Source organism: Diprion similis, chromosome 9, assembly GCF_021155765.1.
Source record: "Diprion similis isolate iyDipSimi1 chromosome 9, iyDipSimi1.1, whole genome shotgun sequence".
Taxonomy (NCBI): domain Eukaryota; kingdom Metazoa; phylum Arthropoda; class Insecta; order Hymenoptera; family Diprionidae; genus Diprion; species Diprion similis.
The window spans coordinates 4468634-4485752 of record NC_060113.1 but is presented as its reverse complement, the minus strand read 5'-3'; the positions used below and the strand labels follow the sequence as shown (position 1 = coordinate 4485752).

Below are 17119 nucleotides of genomic sequence, written 5' to 3'. Positions count from 1 at the left end.
ATATGTATAGCAGTGTTCCTGCTAGTCGTGTATCGCGCATGACGAACGTTTTCTAACCTCATAGATGTCAAAAATGTTACTTGTGTTCCGTAGTTTCCTATTCACGCTGTCAAAATACAGCTGATTTTGATTACTCTGGCGACAATGAATTCCGGTAAGATCGGTTAACATTAATCGCCTGTGACCTCCGATACATTCCAGTGTTGATATTTAATAATTGTTCAAAGCTACGCTTAGCAGTGACATACCCCCAGTAATACGCGACTTCTAATCACACTGTATAACGAAATGTCGTTTCTACGAGGATCACTTAACTATGTTTGGTGTACAACAAGCGTTCTTGGAAAAGGGGCTACTGGAGCAGTATTCCAAGGTGTTAATAAGAATAATGGTGAACCTGTAGCAGTGAAGACGTTCAATCAACTAAGTCACATGCGACCGCATGATGTTCAGATGCGAGAGTTTGAAGTACTCAAGAAAGTCAAGCACGAGAACATTGTCAAGCTCCTGGCGATCGAGGAGGAGCAAGACGGCAGAGGTAAAGTTATAGTAATGGAACTCTGTACCGGTGGCAGTTTGTTCAACATATTGGATGACCCGGAAAACACCTATGGATTGGCAGAAAGCGAGTTTCTGTTGGTGCTGGAACACTTGTCGGCAGGCATGAAGCACCTCAGGGATAACAATTTGGTACACCGTGATTTGAAGCCAGGGAATATAATGAAATTCATATCTGATGACGGAAGCACTATTTACAAGTTAACGGACTTCGGTGCTGCGAGAGAGTTACAGGAAGACCAGCAGTTCGTATCCCTTTACGGTACCGAGGAATATTTACACCCAGATATGTATGAACGAGCGGTTCTTAGAAAACCTGTGGGAAAAATGTTTGGAGCAACGGTGGACCTCTGGTCGATCGGAGTAACTCTGTATCACGTCGCTACCGGCAATTTACCCTTCCGCCCTTTTGGGGGTAGAAGAAACAAGGAAACTATGTTTTACATAACTACTAAGAAAGCTTCGGGAGTAATAGCTGGCACTCAGACTTCGGAGAACGGACCGATTGAGTGGAGCAGGGAACTGCCTCAGAATTGCCAGTTGAGTGCCGGTCTTAAGAAAATTGTGACACCTCTGCTCGCCGGCTTGTTGGAAGTCGATCCACAAAGGATATGGAATTTTGATAGATTTTTTACAGAAGTCACAAATACGCTTTGCAGAAAACCTGTGTATATATTTAATGTCCATAAGGCGAGCTTAATAAAAGTGTTCCTTCATCCTGAGGAGAAGCTTATTGCCCTACAAACTCATATTCAGGAACAGACTGAAGTGGCGCCATTTTCCCAGATACTGCTACTTGGAGAGATCCTGCTCTTGAACCTGATAAAGGACTCTACACCTGGGAAAGGATATCCAATGACTACGGAAGAAAAGCCATTAATGTTGTTTGCTAAAGAAAACAATAATGTTGCTCTACCGATTGATTTGGAGCTTCCGAAATTCCCTGTATTTGCCAACTTGGTTTCTGTTGAAAATGACGCCAGTCAAGCTAAGGTCGCTTGTTCTGTTGGCCACGTTTGTAAGAGAAGGATAGACAGATTATCTCATTGTAGCAGATTGTTTCGCGACGCTGTAGAAGCTTTCATCGGACTCGTTGCATCAGAATTAACAAAGCTTCTGGAAAAATCTCAACGATCAAAGGAGATAACTAAAGCTGTTGAAGATACCGTAACTGCGGTCCAAAGAGGAGAAGCATTAGGGCAACAAATACTCAAGAAACTTGGGAGTCCTTCGTCAAGCGAAGTCAAAAATTGGTCCAACGATCTCAGCTCCAAAAGCAATGAACTTTTAAGCAGTCTTGGGCCTGCAATTTCTCAATTACATTATAGGTAGGCATCTCCTTGAGTTATCTTTAACAAGCCATTTGATCCCAAATCTATTCTTTTCTATTGAAAAATTGAAAGCTCTGATTCATGAATGGAATAACTAATTGCTTTCTTAGTATTCACTATTCTTTAAAAATTTAATAGTATAATTGAAAGAAACATTTTGCATTATATATATGATATAAAAGTGACTACCTCACTACAGGTACGTCAAGGAAGGTAATCTACGAGCAGAATGGGAAAACAGCACTCGTGGACTTTGGTGTCCTTGGCTCAGTAAAGCGAGTTTTAGGGCAGCAACATTGGTGGATCGATTACGAGATGGCTGGCAGCATTTGTTACGTGACAGAGCAACACGCAGTTTAACATACAACGACGAACAATTTCACGTTTTGGAGCGGATAAAAGTATATCAAGAAACTCATTTAACTGAAGAATATGATTGTCTTGTTACCCTTATGCTCGCTGTAAATAATAGATTATTGGTGTTTGTACTTTTAGGTAACAGAAACTGGACGCAGATTGAAAGCTTTATTAGAAACTGAGTGCGTTCCTTCCATGACCCAGCGAGCTGAATGTTTTGCAGATTGGTACAAAATGGCACAGACTGTTTTTTTGCAAACTCGTATTTTGAACAAAGATGTAGAGAACTACGAACGCACATTAGAATTATTTTCTGATCGTCTGTCTATGGAGAGCAGGGTAGCGCATGAAAATTTGACTCGTTCTTTGGAGAGACTACCTGGTCAATTAACGACGTTAGAAAAGTCTAGTGCACCAAGCGAAGAGAATGCCAAAGTGTGGAAAAACATTTGCAAAGAGCAGGAAGCAATCGCTCATACAGTCTACGAAAACTGCATTTTAATTGATCAACTCCTCAATGAAACATGTTTTCCTAATATAAGTTCTGGCGAAGAAGATGAAGAAAGCTCAGAACCCGTTTGATTGTGAACAGCTTTTAATTATCTAGATACTAAAAAATGAAGCACATCCTACAAGATATAAAAAGTAGTAGGTATGTACTAGACTGAATGGATCGATATAATACAAGAAAAGTAAAAACATGACAGTACACACCTAGTTTCAACAGAAGGAATACAGTTATCAACTTTTACACTGCAAAGAAATTAACTGCCTCTGAACCTGACACCTCCAATACCTACGTACGTATCTGTTATACATATATTGAAATAGAATTAACGTTAATGAAACTTAAATGATGAATGAACATGTTGGAATATGATCCAATATTTGTTATAATTTCTTTACAATTGAGCCTTGATATAAATGAATCATTGTTGTACGAAGTGTATTATATATATATATACATATGTATGTTGTTTAATATATTAGGTTTTATTTTTACATAAATAAAAGTGTGATAATAACAATGTATATTCTCTGTACTTAGGAAAATTATCGTTACTTGGCTCCGAAATGTACACAAGCAACTAGATGACTGACATTTTACCGTACTGAGACGTGTATCTGTGTAATTTCGATTATTGCATAGTATGAATGTATTCAATTACAATTCTGCGATCCCGAGACTATTGAATCAAAAATTGAATGGTCAAATGTCCAAGTGACTAACGTCTCTTTCGATAAGTGCACTTTGCCTCTGTTTGAGCTTTTGTTCTTTGTGCTTTTCTTGAACTGAAACAAAGTGTTTCAAAAGCTTTTCAAAATCGATTCTTTCGGCAGGTCCTGAAAGCGCATTTGTTCTAGGGTGCTCCTGCAATGGCTCTCTTGGAGGAATTGCTGCCAGTCGGCGGTGCAGCGTCGTAAACGCTTCACTTTGCGGTAAAATCATGAGAAGACCATACAGAGCACGTATTAGAGCTTTGCTTTTTCCCACTTCTAATAACTCGAGTCTTAGATCTGTAATGATTTACAACGTGATTATAAACATACTGTTGCAATACTTGCCAGTGTCAAGTCATATTAAAGAAAAATGCGTAGTTTTGTAAATCCTTACAAGTAAATATTGGAGATTCAATAAGCTGAACTAATTTGTCAATTTCTGTTAAAAATTCCACAGTTACTTCGATATTTCCACTAGTATATTTAGATTAAGGGTAATACAGGATTCGGGTCCTGAAAGATTTTTTTAGAAAGTGCCTCAGAACATCATATAAACGTATTTAATTGTTATATATGAAGCAAAGGATACAATGATCTTATGAGGTCGCAAACGTGTCCATAATTTTGTGTCAAAAAACACAGAGCGACAGTGGCGACTGGATTATGACTCCAAGATTCGTATAGACACACGAAAAGGTCGCAGCTTTCCTGGACAATCATTATTTGTTAAAAGCTTTATTTTTCTGGTTGCTCGAACCAAATGAAGCATAAACTAGACTGTCAAAAATAATAATAAAATTGTTACGAACAGAACTAACCTGGGTTTCCAAGTCTTTCAATTTATTTCGTAGATCAAACAGTTCAGCACTGGTTAGTAAAATCACGTTTAGAGTTTGCACCATTATACTGGCAAATCTCAGATTTTGTTCCTCAGATAAAATGATAGCCAATGTTTTATAAATATCCTCTGCGCTGAGTAGCACGCATAATTCTCTGATGATGAAATTACCCCGTTCTTCGAGCAAATGTCTGTCAGTTGAAAATAGTCTCAGTAGATTGATTATAAATTTTTTGTAATATTTATTACGACTTATTGAATCATCGATAGACTTGGAACTTATAATCTCTGCTAAGACAATTAAGTCCTGCTGAACAACATCGTCTGAGCTGTCACTTAGATTTCTCATTAATACTGGGAAAAATTCATCGATATGATTAAACATTCTGTGAGGAATATTTGTGAATAAATGATGAATCCATTTTAAAACTGCTACTTTTGTCTGCACAGATGTGTGCATCAAGTGCTTGATCAGAACCTCGACGACGCTAGATAGGTCCAAAGTCTCTGCCAATGGATGACTAAGTTTCCCTGAGTCTAAAACACGAAAATTTCAAACCAATGATCGATCACTTTTATCCAATATTTCCAAAGGGTGCAAGTGTCATTTTCATTACCGCCAGTAGAATCCTCTCTAGAACTCAAAGTCTTGTTAACTGCCTCTGTATTTTCAATTGTTATAAGTTTCATCAAGCTGTTATTTACTTTAACAGCTGTTTCCTTTATATTCTTACGATTATCCCCATCATAGGCAAGACACGGTAAAACTGCAGTAAATATACCGGACATGTAGGGCAGCATGGCAGGCCCAGATAATTGTACAAACTCTTTTATCCAGGTGATAGCGGTTAGCTGTAGCAGCTCGTCGCTGCTTTGGGCATGAGTGATAAGGATGTTAATCATAGCAGAAAAGTCAACCCTGTCAGGGTTTGATTTGATACTTCTGAGAAACTCCCCAAGAACAGTATCTGTTATCTTTTTTATTTCAAGTGTCGGGTCCTCTAATATCCTAAATAAGCCATCCAATATCTCAGGAAGGAAAACGATAAAGTCTATATCTGGGACTGCATCCAAAACAGATACCCAAGCAATGACAAATTGTTTGCCGAACGGATTCTTGGTGTAAATACGCTCTCTGAGCAGAGGCATGAAGCCGACCAAATCGAACATCCCACTTTCTGTGACGATGTCCTGAAATAAAATTGAAAATGTTGTCAAACTGAGGATTGCATTAGATTTCTCTTGATGTAGTTTACCTTCATCAATTTGTCAAGAAGTTCCGTAGCATTTTTGACGGTCTGTTCTGAATCACAGGCCAATTTACTGAGTGCGCTAAATATGTCTGTGAACTGAGGGAGGACTGAAGCTCTTGCTACTTTAACAACGTTGTATAAACTCTCACAAGCATAATATCTGACACTAAGGTCAGGGTCGCAGAAGCAGGCCAAAATCGGGTGAATAAGTTCTTCGGTATACTGACCAATGTCTTTTCCTAATCCAACAGCTATCGCAGCTAAACCTATCAGTCCGCCTTTCCTAGTGTGCGGATTTTGCGAGGTGGCAAAATCTTGGCCCAACACCTTCAGGAGTCGCTTAATCAAGACAGTGTTGTTACTTGCTGCGAACTCCTTAACCATTCTGAAATTTGTTTAACAATGCGAATACAGATAATTATTCGACTTAAATCGTGTCACGTCAAACAACGCGGTAGGGTTCACAAGAGAGAGTTTAGTGAATAACCTTACTTCTCTATCTCGACTGCGGCTGCTTTTCGTTTTTCGTAGAGCTTGTCGTTCAAAGATCTGATGCACGCTGCGCTCAGTGGCGCGTAATCTCTCTCTGATATCATTCTGGTAAAAACGTAACGAGCGGATTGTTAAGAAGTAACTGTTTTTAGGGGGTGTTGACCAAATTGTTGACGGTCTGACACTTGAGACTTGACAGATTAAACTTCAGAATCAGCGGCATCGGCGGAGAAACAACGAGATGTAAACTCTGGGTGCATTCCGAAATTAGCTCCCAGAGCTGTCAATAATCTTTTATCTCTTTTACGCTGCCGACTTTGTGACTAGCTCTGTCTCTGTTCTAGGGAATTTTTTGCGCTCCCAGCTGATTTCGGAACGCACCCTCTATAGATCGATTATCGTCTAAGTATGCAGTTAGCCACTTTGCATTCCAATGTAGGGTCGCTTGGAGGTCAATTGAAACGTGTAGTTCGTGGTATAAGGAGAAACGCAATGGCGGCCGTACGACAGTTCTCTCATAAGTTTACAGAGAAAATCGACGAAAAAATGTGATCTATGAGTGGCTGAGAGGTAAAAACGAATCAAGGTAAACTTGTAATCATCGCCCCAATTATACTTGACGATATGAAACTGTAATATTGTAATTCGAACAATTTTCATCGTGTCAAAATATCGCATGGGCTTTCTGTTTCACTCACCGCCCGTCACCTCAAACTCGTCAGTGCTATCGTTGTTTTCAATTTCTTATTATGGTTTCGTAATGGCAAATATTTTTCAAACGTTTGTCAACACGACACCTTCACGTGTCCGACAATTAGGCCCTCCGATTACATACCTGTTTAATGTAAAAGGCGTGATTGTTGAATTCGTTACTTAGACGTTCAACCCTGTTGAAAAATGCTGCTGACAAATTCGTGTCTTTGAAAAATCTCGTTGGAATCAGATTTTACGACAGAATTTAATCATTGTAACAGAATTGTGTAGCAGATAATACGAGAAGTGTGAAATTTTATCTGCTGCTCAAGACAACAATTTGTTTCCAACACTGCAACACATCACTAACGAACGTATTTCTGTTAGCTTTTTATTGATAATGAACTATTGAATAAAAATGAAGCCATTTTTCACGTAAATTGCATGATTTATATTTTTTCCTTATAGTGCCAAGATCAGAAAGGTATTGCAAAGAAAGGTGAGCCGGTGTGAAATGAATTTACCCAACGATGGATGCACGTGGTGGGATGGAAATGAAAACGAATGGATGATCAATTGAATGAAGAAGCTACGAATGGTGGACCAGGGAAGCCGAAGGAGGCAGGAAAGAGAAACCGACAGTGGAAGGCAGCGGTGGTGAAGGAGGAAGGAATGAGTGAGTGATGAGTGACACTCGGCATCAGCTTCACTCGGTATCGGATTTGTATGCAGCCGACGAGATAGAAGTCCTTCTACTCGAGGAAATTCGTGATCTAGAACCACCACCTTCCGCATACTCTAGACCCGAGGATATACAGGACTTTGAGATTGGTACAGCTTTAAATCGTCACATTATTTATCTTTCCTTGTCCTTTCGCATAAGCAAATATTTTTGGGTAATGAAGACATGGATACAACCATATGTCTTCCATTAAATCAAACTTTGTGGATAAATATTATTTATCATTGTTTTTTTCAGTTCATCTGACGTCAGAATATATTTTACTATCGTTTTTTACTATAAACACTTGTGAATAGGAGTGATAGTTCAGTAGAACCTTGATTATTTATATATTTGAAAATGAGTCTAAAATTTATTCATTCTTTTATTATTCATTATGAGTGAGCAAATTGAATTGGAGTTCTTGTAAACCTTAAAATTCACAGAATTTATATATCATTTGTTTCGGCTGTCTGTGCAATCTGTGTATGTCCAAATTTTTGCACAGTTTTTGCAAGAATGAATGGAAGCTCTGTATTCATTGTCACGACATGAATGTCAATAGTAATTTGATTTAAAAATTGCCAGCGGGAAGTAGGACTGGGGGGCGCACCAGCTCCCAGTCGTCGGAGCTGGAGTCGCCGGGAGTCCATTCCACAGTCCACTCATGGGACTCTCACGCCAATTACCATGGGCACTATGACGGTGACCGTAATAGACATGGTTCCGCTTCAAATTCAGCACCTTGGGCACATTCCAGTCATTTGGTTTTGTACTGTGACCTGCAAGGCCACCTTAGGACCACCACTGGGGTTATCAGGCTCATGCTGCTTGTGAGTTTCATGACCAACTTGTGGTTTTCACCTTTTTTTTTTAGCTTTTTATCTTTTTCCAAGAGGGATAAATGTACTTATATGAACGCATTTTCCTTTACAGATATCCTCAGCAGCATGCCTGGTTACACTCTGCAGTTCTGGGACTGCGAAAGTTAGTCTTTTTATGCTACCGTTAGTTGGTAGACTCCGACTCATGATTTTTGTAGCAGTGTTTTGTCTATTGGTTACATCGCTACTTCTCTTCCTTGATATTTCACATGTTATTTACGTTTTTCCCTTCAATTGGGCCAAGCTGGTAAGTTGTGGTTGCACTAATTTTTTTTGTTCTTCATGGCTCAGATTTTTCAGTAATGATAGGCTACTAGAATACCCCAAAAATATAAAATTCTGATTTTATATATTTCATTTTCTGGGAATTTATTCATCATAGTCCAGAATTTATTCCAATCTATTACTGAAAATATTATTGAACAAAGCTACAAATATGGGAACTACCTGAGAATAGAACTATCAAGTTTCAAGGGAAATCTGACACCATTTCTGCATTGCAGAATGCATGGATGTTTGCTGGCATGGGCTTGTCCTATGTAACGGGTAGTGCGTTGCTAGTCTGTTCCGTTTGGGAATACAGCGGAGGTGCCAGCAGTTGGGTACCACGTCGTACACGTTCTCAACTGGCAGCAGCTGCTGGACTTGGACTGGCATGCGCCTTGCTAGCGCTTCTGCTTTCCTGGCTTCATCTACGAAGTAGTTCTAACCGTAAGGGCCATGGTAGTCGCAGTCACACACCGACGCAGCTTTACAGGCCCGTCGACAACTCTTCGTCTTCAGGGGTCGGTATTAGCATTTACGATCCTCAGATGTATCTTTTGACTAGACAGTTATTTCTAGTGTTATTCCCGAAGATTAAATGCTTAATTATCGGATGCTTTGCTAGGTAGATATAATATCATTTTGCCTAATAGATTAACTGTATGCAGGTAACGCTGAAAGAACGAAGTCCGAAAAGACCACCCCCATGGGTGGTGAGGAACCAACAACGATCGGACAAAGTTAATGCAAATAGTGACAGTAGGAGCGAAAATGGTAATAATAAGTTCAAAGGTCGTAACAATAAGAAAGATCACTGGGCATCGGCAAAGCAGCACTTTCTTCACTCCCAGGACGACGAAGAGGAGGAAGAAAATCGCGTGAGTAGAGAAGCAAAGGAAAGAGATAAGAGAAGAAAAAGAAGAAAAAATGGGGGTAGTGCCTCCGCAGGAGTTGGTGTGGGTGGCGGAAGCTCAGATAATAATGAATATGGTGTTAGTGGAGGTGAAGCTGGTTCTGCAGGACTCGGAGTACCTCCGGCGAATACTCGATGCGTTCCCCGTAAGCTGCCGCTTAAATCGTTGAATAACGGAAGTCAACAGAAACAATCTTCGTCAGGAATGGGTGAAGCAGCTAGATCCAAACAGATGGGTGTTAAAACACTTGTGAACAGTGACTTAAAAAATTATTGGGAATTGGGCAACCCCCGCACAGAGTTAACGAACAATAGCACTCGCCGAATTAACCAAGGTGTATCTTCAGATGAAATTATTCAAACTGATGGTAAAATTGTACTCCCGACTGGGTGGGCGAATCAGTGGCAAACGGCTGTAGACGACGTCCAACCTTGTTCCAGTAAGGCTCTTGATCCGTATCCATTCCCTTGATTGCATTTACGGTACGATTAGACGGCTACAATCGTGAATTCGTGTTCCATGGTGATGATTCAGACTTTGAAGAGAGCCATTTGCAAATCGCAGACATGGCACGCTTTTCACGCTGTGACATATGTATCGCCAAAGCTCAAGTTCATAAATCTTGGGAAAAGTGTTGGATTTGAATTTCAAATTGGTAGTATTGCTCTGTTTTACGTAATCTAGTATCTTTAATTAATAATACAATAATATTTTTTTCTTCCTATAATACCTGTGCTAAAAAGAAAAAATTAAAAAAAGCAACTTAGGCTTTTAAGTTTCATTAGTACAACCCTTTGTGGATTACAAAATTATTTACTAATCGAGTTGAATATTGCAACCAGCTTGCGATTATGTGCCCGATCAAGATGGTTTTTTTTTTTTTTTTTTTTTAAATCAAAAGTAGTTTTATTAGATCCAATACTCGTTCCCACATCATGAATTACAAACTGTAGTATTACTATTGCCGACTGTTAAGACCATTTTACATGTATCCAAATACAGTTATCTTATCTCGAAAGAGTGATAATAAGCAAGTTTTTCTCATTAGAAATTAGGTTTCCTCAAATCTAGCAATTGATTGAAGAATTATTTATTACATTAGATATAAGCAATCAAGATCATGAAACAAGAGTAAAGAGTTGAAGGATTAGGGGAACAGTTGATCGATTTCGATCTTTCCATTTTGATTGTGAGTAACGAACATTGAAATGGTCATGTTCAAGCGATTTGGATTTTTTGTATAAAGCTGCCATGCCTTGTACATTTTGCTGCCAAGAAAATTCATCCCCGTTTGTTCAGATCGTACTCAACAACTTGAAATGAGATTTATAATTGAGACTATATGATGATATTATGTAATACATTCGCAGCGGTCTCGTGTGTACGAGTTCAGATAATTATCATAAGAAGAACATAATAGGTGATTTGGTTCCAAGCTATGTAAGAAATATTTAATTAGAAGTGGTGATTTTATTTACAATTATGAAAGAATTAATTATCGACTTTGACAATTACTCTAGTCCGTTTACACTACATTTTTAAAGCCATGTCATATTTTCTAGTCATTAGTTTGTTAAAGTTATTACGTAAATTTCCATTAATTTTAGTGCACAACTGTATACTTGTGATTTACTTACAAGCACTTTGTAGCGTGCAAATAATTTGTTTGAGGTATTTTCTGTATAAAAACATGCATTCCATATTGAATAATTAGTAAGATTTCAAACATACGTCATTAACGTAAAAAAAGTTTCACAAATTCTATTTGATACGTGGGAAAGCTGTTGTTGTACATCTTTGATAACACAAAGATTTTTGTTTACGGCATCAGATTAGAGAGGTAAACTATTTTTTTAGTACATACATATCGTATTAGAAGTACAATCTGCATATAGCTGTCGGAGTATTATTTCCTTGACTTTTCAACTGAATCGGTCGCATTAAAAAGTTTGAAACCTTTCTGCCATTCTTGGGTGACAGGGTACTTTAAACATTAGATTAAAAAGAAAAAAAAAAGGAAGAAAACACCCTGATGCATATTCAATTCATAATTTTTTCTTCTCTCGTGTATTTCTTGACCTATACACATGTGGAATATAAATAAAACCATTATTTTAACTGTAAATCTTGGTAAGATAGTTTGACATTGAATTAAATAGGATAAGAAACGTGCGTGTTCATTTAGGGGTATAATGGGTAATAAGCTGATATATTTCAATATGTTACGTCTATTACGTGCGAATTTGATATTACACTGTAACGTTGATAATTATAATTGGTTTTGCCGAAGCAAATATATTTGGCTGCTGTAATTTAAATGTTAATTCGCACAGCAGAGGTGTGATTCGGCGTAACTTTAATTATTCATGAGTAGCAATTCGTGGAAGCACAGCGAACGTTCCCAAGTAAAAATCTGGTCTAGAAGCTAAGTAAAGCTTTATTACCTGTTGATATTCGATACACGAATTTACAAAAACCGTGTATATTGCACACAAGCAACGTGAGATCACTAACACTGCCAATTTAGAACACATTTCAGTTTCATAGAATTGGGAACAACTTTTGAGGGTTTCCTACTTTCTCTGTAAATATTCAGTGGTCGAAGGATACTTCTTGAAAGTCTTGACAACTTCAACTTCACTAATTTGGAGTGTTAAATTTGCTGAGTCCAATCATATTTTTCACTATAAGTTGTCAGAATTCTAAACCTAATTACTAGAGGCTGTCTTTGAAGCCTTTTTATGCAATATGAACATTATTTCATTATTCTATAGCAATGCCGTCTAAGTACAGTCAAGGTTGTTTGAACCATTTTATTACATCACTATAGTACTGGTGTAAATATTACATTACAATCTTAATTGTAAGATTGAATTGTAATTCTTGTAATACTTTGAATAGTAAGAAATGAATTTTTTCCTTATACATCAGTGGCGTTTGCCAATTATTACTCGCGAGTCTTATAGTATTGTATTTGTCATAAATCGCAACTTCAACGCACAATAAAATAATTGTAAATAAAATAATTGTTTATCCTCGTAGCGTGCTAATGGACGAGTACTTTAGCAATAATTTTCAATTCAAGTTATTAAATTTAAAATACCGGTATCTTGTCTGCTAATGAGGTGTAAAGACACTAATATGACAATCTAAACCAATTATGTCCATATTGTATAAACGCAAAACTTACCTTATTTCTCATTATTTTTATTATCGAATGAAAACTAAAGCTCACTGCAATTTCATTTTCTTGCACAATTGATATTAGTAGCTACATTTTTTCTCTTCTTATCGAACCTTTTCGTATTTAACCAGAATGATCCGCTGGCACGGACGTTGGTTCTTTTTTATATTATCCAAAAATCATGGTACTCAATAGTTTATATTTATCAAATTATTTTTTTTCCAATTTAGACATACGCACATATTTAACGTTACTTTGCAATTCACGCAACTGCTTCTACACATTCTTCGTCCCAAAATTCATTGTATTATTCGTGGTATAGTACATTTTATCTGGTGCTAGTTTGCGATCACCACAAATATCTATCATGAAATTGTCTTAACTGTTATTCTCAGAAGGACGATGAATATGATTAAGTTCAAGTTCCTTGATATTTTTCTGATATTGTAGAAACGTAAATTGGCCTAGCAACAACGAAGATGACGAAATTAATGGTAATCGAAGTGATTATGAGTTTGTTTTATTTCTTAGATACTTGATACATACATTCATGTAGAGTCAAAAAATATTGTTTATTACCAAATATCATCTGCAATATAAACTGTAGTAACTGGAAGTAAACTGGAATATAAATATCAACGTGGTGCATACAGCTGGGTCGATGTGGCTTAAAGACTTTCGTCATAAAGTAATGTGTATTATTTTTTTTTCCCCATTTAAGAAAAGATCTGTTGGTCTTGCGTAATTTCCCTGGTGGAATGAGAGGAATCTTTATCGTCATACATACGTACACGATACATATTTTAAAATTTTCCCAAACGTGAAGTTTCTTATGTACAATACGTTTTAGCTATCAATAATATGCCGCTTGAATTACATACGTCGATTCTTCGATAATATGCCCTTTTGTATCATTTATAATAATACAAACAGGAGGGGAGGGGGGATAGTAATTTATACATATACATGTAGAGCAATGCAATCGTCACTGTACAGATTTGATGTATGAAATAGAAAGTTTATTATTAAAGAGTGCGAAGGATATTATTATATGAATAGGAAATGTATTAGTATTATTATACCAAGAGAACACGTGTAATGTAACAAAACTATGTACATTAATAATTGTTAGTTATGATGATTAAGTGCAGTCACATTAAATCTGAGTAAAAACGACTACTGTAATCTTCTCGTATAAACGATCAGAAAAATATTGTCACAATGGTAATGCAAAATACAGAGTCATCTACTATTCATCATCTGAGTATAATTACTGCTGTAATTTTCCTAATTATCATCTCATATTTCATTAAATGGGGTAGTTCACTGTATTCAGTAATCTCTGCAGGATTTCATGATTCATTATACTGCAATAAAAGCATCTCACAACATGGTCCCATGGTGTAATGGTTAGCACTCTGGACTTTGAATCCAGCGATCCGAGTTCAAATCTCGGTGGGACCTCTTCCCGCGTTACATAATTTCGTCGGGTTATTTTGACGAATCTTGTGTGGTGTTTTTTTTTCTTTCTTTTTTTTTTCAATAAATTTCACTCGTTTGTCATTTTTCCGCAAAATTTCGTTAGCTTTGCATAAATTTCGAGTAATTGAAACCAACTCCTTTGCTATAAATTGGAAACGCATCTAGATCCAACTAATCGTGAGAGGTAAGTAATTTCTATAATAAGCGAGTAACGGATGTTGATTTAAATTTGTCAAGCAACTTATGTCCAACTCTGTTTTTAAACTTTCACAATAAGCAGTGAATACACAAAGCTTAAAATAAAAAAATAAAAATTGGGCTCGTCCGGGATTTGAACCCGGGACCTCTCGCACCCTAAGCGAGAATCATACCCCTAGACCAACGAGCCTCACGTGAGTTTTGGGCATTAAAAAAATTACACTTATTTTAACATATAATCAAATACGGAGCAATTATTATAACGTTTATTTTAAGGACGGGATTGAAATAGAGACGATGACGTAAAATTTTTTCCGCAACCGGTAATGAACTTTTTTGTAATTTTTCAAAAGTGGATTCGAGAATCAATAATTTATTCACAGCGAAGAAGATTGAATGAAGCGCTGTGTCATGTTTTAGTTTAGCAATTATTTACTGCGTGTTGTTCAAAGATCATTCTCATTAACAACAGTATCGATCCAGGACGAAATTTTATCTGTTACAAAATTAAATCGTCCTTCGTAACGGCACAGGTTCCATGGTGTAATGGTTAGCACTCTGGACTCTGAATCCAGCGATCCGAGTTCAAATCTCGGTGGGACCTAGATTTTTTACATTCCGCAGATACAGAAGTAAGAGTGAAACGGTTATCATTAGAATTTCCGTTCCAATTTCAACGCGTAATTAACATAATATCCAGTAAGCAGTAACAGTCGATTGCCGTTACACACCTATGCAGGCATTTGGAACAGATATCTACCATACATAACACATTTGGTCCTCTGCATTCTACGCGTTTTATTCCAAAGTAAAATATTATCGGTCATTACAAAACCGAGACCAGTTTAAGTAATGTCTGCTCTCGTACGTGACTAATCGTCTGTACAAAGGACCAGAGAGCCGTATATTTACGAAGGCGGTAATTTAAGACCCCTTAATAAGACTTTTCCTCTGTAGAAGAGTTCCAATGTTAAGTGTAACTGCTGCTCAAGCCAATTCCGCAGGCACGTATAGTTCCCAATCTTCAAATACCAGCTCCAGTTTAATCCTGCAGCAGCCAATTTTTATTTTTTTTATGCAGAATGCATCTGGCAATGCAACGTGAATTTTATTTTCCGCGACTACTGACATTTCTAATTTATCATTTACGTATTATTATTTCTATATGATCAACAGCATGAAAGTAATGATTCTGAAGTAATAATTATTTACAAGCCAACTGACGACAATCTGATTTTCGTTGTTATTTTTGTACCTCGACTGAATATTATCGATTGGCCGAGGAATATAGAGCAGTTATAAATGACCGATTCAAGGACTAAAAACCGAATCACTTGGTTTCTCTGGCCTTACAGTGTTCCTTAATAATAAACTTTTTAATAACCCATACTCAAGATGTTTATATGATGGATCGTAAAATGCTATGGAAGAATGCAGCGTGTAATTTATTAATTGGTTTATCTTGTAAATTTGATAGATTATATAAAAAATCACAGAATTCATAAATTACAAAAGCTCGAATCATTAGATGTATTAGATCAAAACCGATGTATCAACTATGTAGTTGATTATATGATTTTGATGCTTTTGTAATTCATCACGTGATTTATCATATATTGTACCAAATTTACAGAATAAATCAGGCAATAAATTCTTCCATAACATTTTATGATTTATCACGTAAATGAACATTTTCATTAGGGTGTGGACTGTATATGAATACACCGCCATAATTAATTTAAACAAAGCATTATATCACGACTAAGAATCACTTGAGGCGATGGAACGATATTCACGTAGTTTTCCTGCCGACTATTTTGAACAAAAAAAAAGAATGAAAAAAAAAACAACCACTCTTTCATGCAGCGCTAACCCATTTCCGCTGCTCGACGATATTGTACATACATACAATGCTGTTGTCAGTATAAATAAATCGATGTATGTACGCACATTCATACATACATACGACGGAACACGCCTATAGATATCGATCATCATTGAACTGTGCGAAGATCATCGATATAGGCCGTCATGGATATAATTTATGTGTTACATGTTTCGCCAATCTATAATGGAAATTGAATCAGACGTTATAATCATAAAGGCACATATTATATCTGTCAAATTTCTGATTGAAATGGAGACCCTGTTATTTTACAATATTTACACATGTGGTCGGGGCACCGTATGAGCGAGAACTTATACACATTCCGGTGATATAGAAAGTGCATTCTTTCTCTGAAAGCTTGAGCTGTATGGGTATACCTATATCAACCGCATCTTCACGTCGATTTATCTGCATGAAAAAAATGTCACGTCGATTTAACGACCAGTTGTATAATAATTCGAACCGCAAGTTTCTTGCACAGAGAATATCGACAATAGTTCCGTATACAAACGGGCTCGGGCCTTCAATGACGCCTCATGTATTATTATTTTCACGGCGATGCAGAAGTATATGTACGAGTATGTATGGACATACATACGTGTGCATTACTCAACTCGTACGGATGGCTTAAGGCGAAACAGGTGGGAATGTGATGAATACGCTGAGAATGGAGACGCAGAAACATATATAGATATGATGGATGTACGTGATTGGGTTTGGGTGCTGTATTGAAGCATGTTGGAGAACGAGTACAGATATTGAATTTAAAAAGTGAAGAGTTAATACAATATGTATGAACGAACTATATGGTTCCATTGGCGTTAAGTCTACACTTAAAACA

General features: G+C 37.0%; 3 protein-coding genes and 3 non-coding genes across 6 annotated transcripts; 4 read left to right on the top strand and 2 right to left on the bottom strand.

Annotated features, from left to right (window-relative positions):
- Positions 1 to 38: 38 nt before the first annotated feature.
- Positions 39 to 3126, top strand: LOC124410474 (inhibitor of nuclear factor kappa-B kinase subunit epsilon). The gene is made up of 3 exons (XM_046888875.1): positions 39 to 1886; positions 2089 to 2290; positions 2385 to 3126. Exons 1-3 carry the CDS (start codon positions 289 to 291, stop codon positions 2826 to 2828), a joined length of 2244 nt encoding a protein of 747 aa, XP_046744831.1. The 5' UTR covers positions 39 to 288; the 3' UTR covers positions 2829 to 3126.
- Positions 3127 to 3268: 142 nt separating this feature from the next.
- LOC124410475 (protein VAC14 homolog) lies at positions 3269 to 6255 on the bottom strand. The gene is made up of 7 exons (XM_046888876.1): positions 6051 to 6255; positions 5562 to 5943; positions 4923 to 5496; positions 4286 to 4842; positions 4057 to 4175; positions 3862 to 3941; positions 3269 to 3764 (listed from the first exon to the last, which is right to left on the bottom strand). The coding sequence occupies exons 1-7, from the start codon at positions 6152 to 6154 to the stop codon at positions 3457 to 3459; spliced, it is 2124 nt and encodes a 707-aa protein (XP_046744832.1). The 5' UTR covers positions 6155 to 6255; the 3' UTR covers positions 3269 to 3456.
- Positions 6256 to 6529: 274 nt separating this feature from the next.
- LOC124410234 lies at positions 6530 to 13147 on the top strand. The gene is made up of 6 exons (XM_046888447.1): positions 6530 to 6636; positions 7212 to 7574; positions 8053 to 8297; positions 8401 to 8595; positions 8852 to 9133; positions 9281 to 13147. Exons 2-6 carry the CDS (start codon positions 7427 to 7429, stop codon positions 9995 to 9997), a joined length of 1587 nt encoding a protein of 528 aa, XP_046744403.1. The 5' UTR covers positions 6530 to 6636; positions 7212 to 7426; the 3' UTR covers positions 9998 to 13147.
- Positions 13148 to 14102: 955 nt separating this feature from the next.
- Trnaq-uug lies at positions 14103 to 14174 on the top strand. Its single transcript has one exon. It is a non-coding gene; the product is annotated as a tRNA-Gln (tRNA).
- A 334-nt stretch (positions 14175 to 14508) lies between these two features.
- Trnap-agg lies at positions 14509 to 14580 on the bottom strand. The gene has a single exon. It is a non-coding gene; the product is annotated as a tRNA-Pro (tRNA).
- A 342-nt stretch (positions 14581 to 14922) lies between these two features.
- On the top strand, positions 14923 to 14994 carry Trnaq-cug. The gene has a single exon. It is a non-coding gene; the product is annotated as a tRNA-Gln (tRNA).
- The last annotated feature ends 2125 nt before the right edge of the window (positions 14995 to 17119 follow it).

What these genes read in the sequence shown, in the direction of transcription:
- LOC124410474 (XM_046888875.1), top strand. Translation starts at nt 289, where the DNA reads ATGTCGTTTCTACGAGGATCACTTAACTATGTTTGGTGTACAACAAGC. An exon ending in ATTTCTCAATTACATTATAG is followed by an intron (nt 1,887 to 2,088) that starts GTAGGCATCTCC and finishes ACCTCACTACAG; the next exon opens with GTACGTCAAGGAAGGTAATC. An exon ending in ACGTTTTGGAGCGGATAAAA is followed by an intron (nt 2,291 to 2,384) that starts GTATATCAAGAA and finishes TTGTACTTTTAG; the next exon opens with GTAACAGAAACTGGACGCAG.
- LOC124410475 (XM_046888876.1), bottom strand. Translation starts at nt 6,154, where the DNA reads ATGATATCAGAGAGAGATTACGCGCCACTGAGCGCAGCGTGCATCAGA. An exon ending in GCCGCAGTCGAGATAGAGAA is followed by an intron (nt 5,944 to 6,050) that starts GTAAGGTTATTC and finishes AACAAATTTCAG; the next exon opens with AATGGTTAAGGAGTTCGCAG. An exon ending in TGAATCTCCAATATTTACTT is followed by an intron (nt 3,765 to 3,861) that starts GTAAGGATTTAC and finishes AAATCATTACAG; the next exon opens with ATCTAAGACTCGAGTTATTA.
- LOC124410234 (XM_046888447.1), top strand. Translation starts at nt 7,427, where the DNA reads ATGAGTGACACTCGGCATCAGCTTCACTCGGTATCGGATTTGTATGCA. An exon ending in TATACAGGACTTTGAGATTG is followed by an intron (nt 7,575 to 8,052) that starts GTACAGCTTTAA and finishes AAAAATTGCCAG; the next exon opens with CGGGAAGTAGGACTGGGGGG. An exon ending in CCTTCAATTGGGCCAAGCTG is followed by an intron (nt 8,596 to 8,851) that starts GTAAGTTGTGGT and finishes TCTGCATTGCAG; the next exon opens with AATGCATGGATGTTTGCTGG.